At 37.5% G+C, this 13,493-nt stretch overlaps 1 protein-coding gene across 1 annotated transcript in view; it reads right to left on the minus strand.

Moving 5' to 3' along the window:
- The window catches only part of LOC113128321 (zeta-sarcoglycan-like), a 321,035-nt gene that overhangs the window by 133,902 nt on the left and 173,640 nt on the right, over window positions 1–13,493 (minus strand). The window contains exon 2 of the mRNA XM_026303565.1: window positions 4,729–4,938. Within this exon, the coding sequence (XP_026159350.1) occupies window positions 4,729–4,938 (210 nt within the window). The remainder of the gene's footprint in view (window positions 1–4,728; window positions 4,939–13,493) is intronic.

Here is a 13,493-nt window from a genome sequence, read left to right on the forward strand (position 1 = left end):
GTATGCATGTATCATAATTGTTCATTATGCTACCGTGCAGATCAGCAGATTACAGACTGTGTTTGAAGACAAAACATTGCAGAACGAGCAGGTATTGAGATGACAAACACGTGGCACACATTGCACACGTACATTTGTGGACACACATTGTAGTCTAGTCCAGACCAGGAATTAGGCAGGCTGATGGGTGAGTGACAACTGAAATTGAATTTCTCTGCAGTGAAAGCCCAAAGGACTCAGGGGAGGACACACATTATTGTGGGTATAGAAACAGAGAAGCCAGAAAAGCCTAAAAACATACACAAACACCACCATAAACAAATGCTGAATAATGTATGGCATGCACACAAACACATACATATATACTTTCTGTGGTTTTTCTCTCTTTTTGTCTCTCTCTCATGCACACACACACACAAACATGTAAATGTCTATCCCCATAAGTCCCACTCCTCCAATTTCCTGCCAAAGCTGTCTCTTCAAAAGCAAATCTCTTTTTCTCCTCACAGCATCACATGAGAATCACATCTGGCAACTCCAAACAAAACAAAAGTTTGAGAAAGGCCTTCATTATGCTGCAGCCAGTTAGATGTTATTTGTTTGGTTATGATAGAAATGAGAGTTCAGCCAAACTTCATTCAAAATTCTGTGTCTATATGTGTGAAACATTTTTTTAATGTGACTTGTTTTTAATGTTAGACTGACAATAATGATAAGCTTCACTAAAGGTGTGAATGTGCTCATAAAGTGAAAGTTTAACTTGTAAAGTAGTTATTCATTTTCAGCCACTCTGTACCAGGGTGTTTTCTTCCAGCCTTTAGGAATTCAATTGTTAAGCCTCTTTTTTAAAAAAGTACTCTTGATCTGTCAAGTTACTACAGAACCATTTCTGATCTTCAATTTTAAAGGAAAATTTTACAGTAGTGATTTAAGTAGCGTCTTTCTTTCTTCAACAAAATGTGTTAAAAATATGCAGCCAGGAATTTATCCTAACAAAGGATTTATACATGGCTAAACTCAAAATAGTGACTGATACTTAAACAGGACAGGAAAGACATTGAGATATGTTAAAAATGTTCACAATTGCATCCCTCCGAGCAGTAATTGAAGTTAAAACACTGCAACAAATGCTAAAGGCTCAAAAAACTGTCTGATGACAACAATGATGAGAACAGATTTATGACACCAACAGAAATTCCTTTCAGTGTCCAGAGTCCTTTCCTGCCCTTAACAGCTGGATTATTTCTACTAGTGCCATCTTCTAGTTAAAAGTGAACCTGTTACGAGGGAGTGAACAAAAGCTTAGAAAGTCACAATAATCTGTACAAACACAACCTACTGAAAGTATTACTACCAAAGCATTGTCTAGATGTAAATGTTTATTGTATAGCACCTCTTGCGTAAAAGTAGCCCCAACGGGAATGTGTGTGAGTTGCATTAGCAGTGAGTTACATTAGCATTCACTGATGCTTTGTGCAACACTGTTCAATGCTGGAAATGTTTAGTGTTTACTCTCTGCGTTATGAAATGTTATGAATCATTATGTCTTTTAACTGGAAAGGTGGTGGTTTTTTATATGAGCCATTTTTAAAAATATATTCTTTCTCAAGAATGAATTTTATTTCGCTTGAAAGGAAGACAGAGGTGGTACTCTTCCGAAGCGTGACTTTAAATCCAGTCAGAGTACACCATTGTGGTCAGCTGAGCACAGACCAATCAGAGCAAACCCAGTGCTCATTTTATCCCCTTTTTACAAGTTTTTTCCCCACTCTCCCCAGCCCCCAAGCAAAAGACAGAGTGTTCAAGTTTTTTAATGACTCTTTCATTTGTTTTTTAACTGGGAGAGAAGAATAAAAGAGTAAGAAACGATTCAGATAGTCCTTTCCAAAGACCACCTTTTGTTTGTTTTTCTGTTTTTTAGTAAAATCATCACCTAGGCCTATTTTTTTAGAACTCTGCTCGAAAATTGCATACCCATATTGAAATGAGTATATCTCTGCAACCACAAGGTCTATTTGAATACTTTTGGTGTCATATTGAAGGGAACACTTGTGAGATTTGTTCAGATATATCAGAATATCAGTATATGTGTTACTGGTGAGGAGTAAATGAAGATGGCACACAGCAAAAATTTTAAAATTTCAGCCTTGCCTAAAAAAAAGCAGTATTATAATGTATATCTCTTTAGAATAATGCTGCAATAGCCCTAAAGCTTTATGAAATCATAATAAAACGTTAAAATTATCTCTGAAATTGTTTAATCTGATAAACTGAAGCAGAATAAAATTAGACAGGATTCCAAAAATGGCATTATTGCAGTTAGACACCACGTGTGCTATTTGTATTTTATCATGTTTAAACCTATATATTTTATTTATATATTACTAATGGTATTTAATACTTTCAAAAACAATAGTTAAGTGGAAAGTTTCGAATCTGCCACCCCAGAATTCAGCTTTTTTCCTCCCTAAACGTCAATGAGTTTGTATCGCTCCTTCTGCATATGTCATTGCCCAGGGCTGTATCTCTGTAACGGATTGGCCGATTTCAGTGATTGACATCTTGTTTGAATCTTTAGAGCCAATAGAATGACGCTATAGTCCAAAATGAGATTAACAGCACAGTCAGCCAATCAGAATCCGTTGAACGCCATGAGGGCGGAAGGCCAGGCTGCTGCATTGGGAGGTGTTACATTTCTCTCTTGGGTCCTAGACTTCACAGAAACGCCCGGAATGATTTCAATGTAACACAGGCATCCATCTTAACACAATGGAGTATGGATTTACCAGTGAAATACAGTTTTTAATGGACAAATGACAAAGGTAAGATCAATTTTTACAGTTATAGTTTGGCAAAGGGATTTCTGCTGTTGCTGTGTTTTGGCTTCTATCTTTCGACTGCCTTTTTTACGCACATCTTCAGAATCTGTGGAGTCTCCACTTTCATTTGAGGTGCATATTGTGCGTATTTCATAAAGTACTGTAGCGGTAGACCCGGAATTGTGGCGAGTGGGTTGGTGGGGTATGGACGTTAATACTTAATAATTTATTTAGTTGTCATTTTAGTTGTGTTTGGAGCATGGAAAGAAGGTTTATGTAGTTCAGGCTCTGCTGTTTGATTTGATGTGGAATATGCTATATTCTGTCGGTGTTACTGTATTATTTCATGCCGTGTTTATTAATCGCTCCACAAAGTCCCCAAATTTGGGGATTTTAGGGTACAGGATTTATTTATTTATTTATGCTCATCCCCCACAGAACTATAAGTTGGATTTTTATTTAATGTAATTTTTTTCTGTGGCACCAGCTGGCTACGGATAATTATCTAAACCAAACAACCCATTTGACTCTGCTCAACATCCCAGAGAAGATTGGACTGAAAGGAGAGGTTCGGGTAATGCCAGCGTTTTTGGGCCTTATTGGTACCATAGTTCTTGGTACTCCAATGGCCATTTATACTCTGGACTCAACAGTTCAGCTGAACCTCAGCCAACTGGCCAGACAAAAAGTTAAGTACTCACATTGATAAGCTAGTGTCTCTCACTGTCTCAGTTGTAATCTAATTTTGAGCTCATAATTTCTAAATTTAAGCAATCTTTCCCCAAATTGTCAAATCATTATTTTCAGAATTTACCCTTCAGATTATAAAGATTTAAATTGATAACTGTTATCATTGATCGTCAAAAAAAACCTGGTGCTCCAAGATATTGAAATATTATTTACAACATATTAATATACATAAAACAATTGTATGTTGGCTACAAATGTTACAATCTAGCTTCTGTGTTCACAGAAGCAGCCTTTGTCAAAATAGTTGATGATATCAGGACTAATCTAGCTGTCAGATTTGGTGCTACTAGACCTGAACACTGCTTTTGATACAATTGACCACTAAGAACTTTTAAACAGACTGATGGTGGACATTGAACTGTCTGGAACTGTGTTTAGCTAGTTTGCTCTGTGACAGAGAATGTTTTTTGCAATCAGTGATACTTTCTATTTTGGAGCATTTGCTGAAATGACTGGTGCTGTCTCACACCAACATAAAATATAGATGTCGACCATAAAACATAACTATAGTTTGCAATAAGCTGCTTAAGCAACATATAGAAGTTCAAAATATAATTTTGTTTCTTTTTTGCATTGAAAAATTTCAACAAACTTTAAACAAACAAATTCTAGCACATATTAGTGCAGTTGTTGCTATAATGACATTCCAATATTAATCTAAGTGCTCAGAATAATATGATAACTGAATTATGACCATGATTGATGTGTAAACACACTTTATTTTCAGCAAGTGTCTATGGCAGGACTGAAACTCACATTTACATGTGTGGCCACATTAAAGCCACTAATTGCACTAACCATAACCTGCATGTCCTTGGACTGTGAGAGGAAGCCAGATTACCTGGAGAAAACCCACACAGACACAGGGAGAACATGAAAACTCTACACAAAGAAAGGCTCTGTGTTCAAATCCCATTCGAACTTTCTTGCTGTGAGGAACAGTGCTAACCACCACAAGGAAAATATCCACTTTATAAATTTTTGTAACTACTAATGCATGGTTAGGCCACATACATTTACTCTTGAACTCCTGTTGATCTTATCATCACTCTCATGCTGCATTACATTAAAATTCTTAGAGCTTTCTCACTTAAACAGCCACATAAACAGAAAACCATACATCTTGACATTTAATGACACATGCATGCATGCCTCTTACCGGAGTGAAGTTCATGACTTTGAGGATCCAGATGGTTAGTGCCAAGTTGACGATCATGGTGACAAGGAGAAGGAGAATGAAGAAGTACAAACATCTCTTCCTCCAGCCATAAATTCCCACTGCTGGATAAACCTGGGCACCGCACACTGATGCCCCCCGCTGGTGAAGTGGGTTAGGCTGTGCTGCAAGGATATACTGCTCCTGGGTCATCTGACAGGAACACAGATAGGAGGAATACATGTAAGAATCACTTATTTACTGAGGATGAGCTCTTCAATTTTGAATATTTAAAATGAAAACAGTATTATTTCACATTCACATAAGTAGTCACGATTTGACGACTAAAGTTACTTAAGCTCCTAAAATTCATTTATTCAAAATTCAGCCTCCGCTATATTTTTACCACCTTCCTTCATTTCTTAGTAGAAATTGCAAATTTGTGACTGAAAATCTCAATTTGTTCAGCTTTCCACAAGTGATAGAGAAGCATAGCAAGGGAAGCATTTTAAATAAAAAGGGAGAGACATGTTTACTTCTCTTTTTTTTCTCCATGCAGACTAAGATGTGGCAGAAAGAGGAAATGACAAAGTTTTAGGGGTTTTGGTCGTGTTGGTGTGTGTAGGGGGTGGAGGATGGAAAGTATTAATCAATTGAAGATAAAGAGGAAAAGCTGAATTAGACAGAAAAGGAGAGGCAATGATAGGCATGGAGTATGAGAGATTGAAAGGTGTGTAAAAGTGAGAGAGTAGTAGTACGTATACAAGAGAAACACCAAAGCAAAAAATAAGATAGAGGTGGAGCGGTGAAGAGAAGATATAGCATGGCATCAAGCAGTCAGCAGATGGAGAGAGACACAGAGAGGGAAATACACAGAAGGAAGATAAGACAACAGAGGAGGACAGAGTCCATTAGTTGTAGTGCAGCAGGAGAAGTCATTGGTGGCAAGAGATATAGACACTGGCTGCAAGGCACTACTATCTCTACTATCTCTAACTCTAACTCTCTCACTCTCTTCACCTTTCTCTCACCACCTCACATTCACCCCTCTCCTCCCCAGTCTCTAATTCACTTCCTAAGTCAGTTCTGTGTGTGTCTCCCTCAGTCTTTCTTTCACATACACATTATGTCTTTATTTGCTGAGGCTGCATGACCTTAGTACCTAGCAGCTGATTTTTTTTTTTTGTTTCCCTGAGCAATGCTTTTTCTCCATATAGTCTCACATGATGATATCAACAATCCGTGATAGGGAAACAAATGCTGACTCTTGCCTTGCCTGCAGAAAAAAAGAAGGAAATGCAGACTTGGCCAGTTAAAGTTTTGTCTAGTTTCCAGTGGAAGTGTCTTAGAAGCAAATATCAACCTACAATATTAGTGATATCTTGACAAGGAGTCCTGTTTCATGCACACAAAGCAATACCTGTGGTCTTATTGAGATAATCATGACAACGCAAAACCGCAACACAGTTGAAACTGAACTTTTGTTTGAGATTTTTAAGTATGTCTATTGAAGCAAATATACGATATAATCTGGTTACAAATACTGAGTGCCTTACCCCATCTCTAAATTAATTCATTATCTATACCTATGTAGGGTCATGGGGATCTGCTGGAGCCTATCCTAGCTCTCTTTGGGTGAAAGGCAGGGGTCCACCCTGGACAGGTCACCAGTCCATCACAGGGCCACATAGAGACAAACAACCTCACACACTCACACTCACTCCTATGGGCAATTTAGAGTCACCAATCAACCTGACATACATGTTTTTGGACTGTGGGAGGAAACCAGAGTACCTGGAGAAAACCCACACAAGCACAGGGAGAACATGCAAACTCCACACAGAAAGGTCCCTGATGGGTTTCAAACCAAAAACCTTCTTGCTGTGAGGCAACAGTGCTAACCACTCAGCCATCGTGCTACCCCATCTCTAAATTCTCCCATCCTATTTAACATATACTGATTTTGATAAGTTTAAACAAAAGTCTTCAAACTTTATGAAAAGCGCCAACTAAAAGATAATGAAGTCACTCCAACCACAGTATGACCAGTCCTGCAGTGCAATGGCGTGTTACAAACTTCTAACACAGTGGTGTGTTTTCCTTTACACTTTAAGAGCCATTTTCCACCTGAATTAACAGAGCTACTGGGGGACTGAACTGTGATAAGAGTAAAAACACATCAAATCCAGGCAGAAATGCAAATCAGCCGAAACATCTCCAGAGGTGCACAGAAACGCATTTAGTTGCATCAACTATGAAGCGTGAATTCAATTAGTCTTTGACTAGCAATCATTAAAACTTTAGCAGAGCAATACATTTGTTAAAAATTAAGAGTAAGAAAAACATAGTATTTAGATTTTGAAGGAGTTTGTTTGGCAAAGGAAAGATAAAGCAAAGTGACCTTTAATGTGCAGGTTAAATATACATCCAATATTTTGATGTAAATGTAATCCACATAATTTATATGAGATGTGAGGCTCTTACTAATGCCAGTGGAATGACAGCTTAATGACCGTCAAGTGGAATAATGGATTAATGGAGTTTGTTTTTCACAATAAAGAAATTCTCCTACAATATTGTTTCAGTGACTGGACATTTTGGTGGTGTTTGAGAATGCATTTTTTTCCTGCATGTTTAAACAGTGGAAGTCAATGGCACACACACATACACCCATATTATTTTCTCCTCACCACATAGTGGCCACAATTTAATTCAGCATTTTTTAGATTATCTTTCACACAGACCTTTGCTGCAGAACACCCTTTGTCACTTTCTTTTCCCTTTCTTTCTGCATTTCCATCACTTTCTTGGCTATTTATCTGCCTTTCACACATCATTATTTTGTCATCGTCCTCCTGTTTAAATTAACATTAAAAGCATCTTTCTGTCCATCTGACTCCATCTCCATTTCATCATTTTCTTTTAACTTCATACTTCCTACCGTTTACATTTTCTTTTTATCGTGCTTTCCTAACTCACTTCATTTCTTTCTTACTCTTCACTCTGTTGTCAATTCATTTTGTTCTCCCCCTTTTTCTCTCTGACACTGTTCCCACCCTCCCTCTTCCAATGCATTTCTTAGATTGAACTGACAACAGAGTCATCAATCAATCCCATGGTGCACTGCAGCCTGAAGTACCCGCACAGCATGACCTAACTTTATTAACATCATAATGTCTAGACAACCATAAAAACAACAGCTAGTGCCGCATCACCATGGTTACCATTATAGCAATAGCATACCATCATTGTGATCTAAGAATGACCTTACCAGAGCCAGTAGTCGATTGCTCAAAGATCCTGCTTATATCAGACTTCACTATACAGTATATTAACGCTATTAACAGTATATTAATTACAGTATTTTTCATGTTTGGTGAAATATCTCTAGGCTGATAAACTGTGTTTTTCAAATCATGAAAATTTTGAAATCAGAAAATTTACCATCATGTACATTAATTATTAGCTGTTTCACCACAAACATTTGCCTGACTATGTGGAAGTAAAGAACATGCACCTTTATCAGGGAACAGAAACCCTGTACTATAGGACCAAAACATCCCTGTGCAACAACAGACTGAGGCTGAGATGAGTGGAATAGGGGATATAGACAAAAAGGAAGACAAATTAGAGAAAGGGAGCAGAGAGAGAACAACAAAAATATGAAGCACAAACTAAACAGCATTACTTTAATAACAGCTAATAATGAGAAATGGTAAGACAGCAGATGCTAGTTGAAGATATTTCTATGAAATGTATTTTATCTTTCAAGCAGCTTCATTTCACATGAAAGTCTTTCAAGACATATTATGACAAATGGGCAATCTCGAATTTTCCCTCATATTGCAGGTCCTTACAGTGATTGGGTCTGGGCTGAAAGAAAATGTCATTCAGGATATGAAGTCTACTGTGTGTAAGGAAGTAAGTAAGTAAGTAAGTACTTACTTACTTAAGTAAGAATTAAGTAAGATCGGTGGACAATGTGAGTAGAGGTGGTGAATGTACAAAATGTGCTGTCTGATAATGTATGTGAAACAGACAGATGCGTGTATAAGGGTGGATTTGATATGGACATGTGTGAATAATGAATAGAAGGATGGGCTGATGAACCTGTAGACACAGAATCAGGCAGCTTAAGATTTTGTTTCATAACTGAAATCCATGTCAAGTGTAATTAGTATGCGCCAGCAGCCAACTGGTGGTGCTGCTATGTGTGAAGTGCTGGGGGCGATCCAATGAATCTGTCAGCCAGCATCACACAGCCCGACTCTTCTCTCATCTGCTTATAGCCAATCAATACTACTGCTTCAATATCTCTGATGGCCTTGACATCTACTCTGTTTCTCTTTCTTTTGGCCTTTTTGGTGCAAGCCACAGAGGAAAGCATACTATACATACACAAGTGCGGTAATGATTTAGTTTGGGCAAATCTCATTTGTAGTTTTAATGAGCAAGACAAAATTCAGCATTAATGTCCATTACTTTTTCTTTAAGTTTTACTGTTGTTGGCGTGTTATAACAAAGAGGCATTAGCTGAACTACAGCTTTATTTCTGTTAAATTGAAAACTCTCTGAAATAGACAGAAATATGCACAGAAGGTATTTGTTTTTACTACACTGTTTGGTTTCTTGATCATTTGCACAAGAGAAAAATCTGTCTTCATTTTTTGAGGGCAGAAAGAAAACCACCAATTTTAGTTATTGTAACATAATGTAATAAATTATATGACAAAACACTGCACCCAGGGAGTGCTGGTTATAAATAAAGTGACACTGTTGCTTCTTTTTTAAGTAATAACTGCTGGATTTCTGTTATTGTGTTCTATAGTTATTAGGAGTAAAGTATTAGACTACTGCCATCCTTCTTGCACTAATGATCTATTGCATGAATTTAAGCAACTTCCCTTGTGTATCCACTCAGTGTAATGACTGCCAACATGATTCCCAAATATAGCTTTTAATATAGTGCAGTTATTATAATTTAATATAGTGTCAATCATTTTAGTATATTAATAATCCTTTTTTTTTCAACAAAAAAATTGAAAGAGGTGCTGAAAGATTTTCAATTTTGATATTTTTTTAGAAATACCCCCTCTTAAGTTGCTTCCTGTGTTGAACAACGATGTGTTTTGCTAATGACTATTGCTGCTTGAATTGGCCACTCATTTCTTGGATTTTCTTAATAATTACAGAAATAGATGGCAGCATATTTATGTAGAAAAACAACTCATTTTCTAAATATAATTTTAGGAGAAGGTATATTTAAACTATAAGAGATTTAAAAATTCTTCATTTTCATTCAAAAAAGAAAGTCATGTGATGTTCTATATTAAAAATAAATCACATTATCAATACTTTTATTAAACATTGCTTTGGATTAAGTCAGTTACAAATTATAAAAATGTAGATAGCAAAAAAAATGTATGGCACAGAAGTGACAGATAAAACATCAGCAGATTTCATGTTAAATACTTAGACATGCCAAAAAAAAAAAACCCCACTGTTTTTATGCATCTACTGTACATTCTTTTTTTTTTTTTACATTTTTAATGCGTGCGTGTGTGTGCGTGTGCGTGTGCGTGAGTGTGCATGTGTTTGTGGCAGTGTGATAAAACACAAAGCCAAACGAATTGGGAGCACATGGTGCTGGCTGTATGTTGTTGGTTTGGACAGTTTGCCATCCCTCTCTGTCACTGTGGGCACTCAGGTGTTCAGTCAGTGGATGGATCACACACATTCATGTGCTCACACTCAAACGCACGCAGGTTTGTTGTTATTCCTTGTGGGGACTTTTGGTTGACTTTCATTCATTTCCTGGAGACTTGCTCTAACTTTAACCCTCACCATGATTTGCTTAATCCTGACCTCACTCTCATCTTTCTCATTACAGTTTGCAAGGTGGAAACCTGGATGTGGTCCCTATGAGGAAGCCAAGTCCCCAAAATGTCCATCCCAAACACACACACACACACTCTTACAATGTGAGCAACTCAAATGCATGCATGCAGAAAAAAAAGTAATCCCACACAAACAAGCAAACACACAAATGGACAATCACAAAATCACAATGCAGCTACATGCACCAGCAGCCACACAGGAACACTAGCAAACAAAAACCATGCATACACACAGATCCACACACACAAACAGGGAGGTTGTGCAGTCGGGCGTTCACTACTCCAGCAGATTTACAAGGTTTTCCTGCAGGCCTCGTGTATTAAGGCGAAAGAGGACAACTCTTCCCCTCCTCCCTTTCTGTAACACACACACTTGCAATTCTGTCTTTATGAGGCCAAACTCTGACATACAGTAATGCATTCCCTAGACCCTTGAGTTTGCCCTTACTGCGTCCCTGTGTCTTCCTGAGCTTTTATTATAACAGGTAATGAGTGAAAAGGCCAACATGACCAACTGCTGCTGGGGTTAAGAGGTTAAGAGGCTTAATGTTACTAGCTCAGCTGTTAGTGCTGCAGTATTGGAGCAGAGACTGAGATGGTAACATTTCCTTTTCAAATGGGGGAAAATTTTGTTGATTCCTTTCCATCAACAAGTCTTCATTAAATCATATGTTACCTGATTTCAGTTTTTCTCATCTACTTGCTTTATATGCTTGAGGTAAGCTTTTGTTTAGGCAGCTACTCTTGGTTGAGGCCAGAGAAAGAAAGTCGTCATGTTTAAATTAGAATAATATAACCACTGATTGAAGGCAGGATGCTCCTTCAGTTTGAAGTTTCATAATAATGATTGCATTCATCCACCCTGACCTTCACACTCTCTCATCTCATGCTTTGGCACCAAACTAAAACATGGGCTGTTTTAAACTGTTTAAACAAGCCATGAGCAACACTACTCAAGTTATGCTGTGATATTATCCTTCATCAGTGTGTTTTCCTGTTCATTGGATACTGGTGTTTGTTGAAAGTCTGCTGAAAAAGAGTTGCTTTCTACTACTGTCTCTATTTATAGAAGCTCCGGAGTGGGGAGTTGTTCTCATTTGTCTCTGTCTAGATTTATCTCTGTCCAATAATGTCTGTCTTTTTTTCTGGGACCCATGAGACTAATTAGTGGATGATGGAAATGAAAACGAAAAAAAAGAGAGCCCAGACGATGAGGAATCTACAATATATAAAAAGAAAATAAAAGCATGTAAGGAAAAACATAGATCCTTATGTTATATTTTGATTGACAGCATCACTCACTTAGTAGGGAAGTTTCCCCACTAAGTATCGGGTGTCTTTTCGTGACATGCCCACTATCCATGGCACCTGCTGCTATAAAACATATTTATCTTGGTAGGTCACTGAACGATAAATAGGTTTTGAAACTGATTGAAAATCGATAGCTGAAAACTGCTACACTTTCCCACAGCTACACCTTGGCAAGTGGATTCTTATACCTATTATCACAAGGACAAGTTTAGCAAACAACATATAAGGTGGAAAACAGAGCAGTCTTTTAGAGGCAATTTCATTTTCAATCTGAAGGTAGAGCTACAAAAAAAAAAAGACGTTATAGCTTAACTTGGGAAGGCTTGGAGTTACAGTGTTCTTAAAATCAAAATACCCACAAACTCTTCAGCTTACTTCAAATAGTACTTTTTTTAATCTTGGCTGTCAAGACAATGATATCACTATACCTACAGCCTTCCAGTTCAATACTTAGATTATCTCGTCTGTAATATCTGCTGCCATCTACCCAGAAATCATCAAGGAATGATGGTTTTGTAATGCCGCAAAGTCCAAAGTAAGACTGATAGCTGGATACAAAAACTATAGCACCTTGATGGTCTGTGGCTATGAACTTTAGTTTAGTAGGCTTGACATTGATCATGTCTCCTTGTTGATTTGTGCCTGGTAAAGTCTGTGGACATGTTCTCTTGAGTATCTCTTTCTATTTCTGTAACCACCTACTGCAAGCATCAAAGGTGTGGTATGGTGGTGTGATAATATGCTCCTATGGCTTCTTTTGAAAACTTTAATCTCAAAAGTCATTACATATATTTAGATTGCTTTGCTTTGTATTAATTGGTAGCACTTGTTGATGCAGTACAATGCTAAATAATCTGTGCTGTTTAATTAACAGCAGTGTTTCAGAACCATGGACAGCTCTGTAGACAGTGCCACAGTACTGGACAAAAGGAGCTCTCTCTGGTGCTAAAACAGCTTCATCACTCGTTTTATTGTGAGTATCTGGATGTTAACAAGTTCCATTTGTTTGCAAAGTGATAGATCTGCACTGCAAAATGTTTATGTACTTCAAATGTTTGATGTTGTAATATTATCTATGGAGTCTCTACATGCTCTAATTCACATTATCATCACATTCTGGCATAAAACAACTTGTTTAGTTTTAGCCCTATTCATGTTCATCCAATGTCATTTTCTTTTCTCAACCAGTCCTTTTCCTTTTCTCTGGCATACTGCCTCACACTGAGCTAGTATCTGCCAATCAAAACCTGCCACTGTTAAACACAGCCAACAACAACAGGCGCAAGTTCAGTTTTTTTTCTCCTCATGAGGAGTCAGAGAGTTTGCTGGTGAAGCAGTCTGCTTTTTATGGCTCTTTGAAACTCACAACAACAGCTGATGAGTGGGTATGCCGTCTCCTGGTGTGGTGTGTAGGAAGACACCAAAGAACATGAAGGTGAAGATTTCTTTATGCTACACAATCTAGGTGTGTAGCATGAGTATTCATGAAATACATATTTCAAAAAAATTATTAAATTTTAATTTTCTGTTGTGTTATACATAGGAAAACAGGAAGTGTGC

Source organism: Mastacembelus armatus, chromosome 1 (genome assembly GCF_900324485.2).
Source record: "Mastacembelus armatus chromosome 1, fMasArm1.2, whole genome shotgun sequence".
Classification (NCBI taxonomy): Eukaryota; Metazoa; Chordata; class Actinopteri; order Synbranchiformes; family Mastacembelidae; genus Mastacembelus; species Mastacembelus armatus.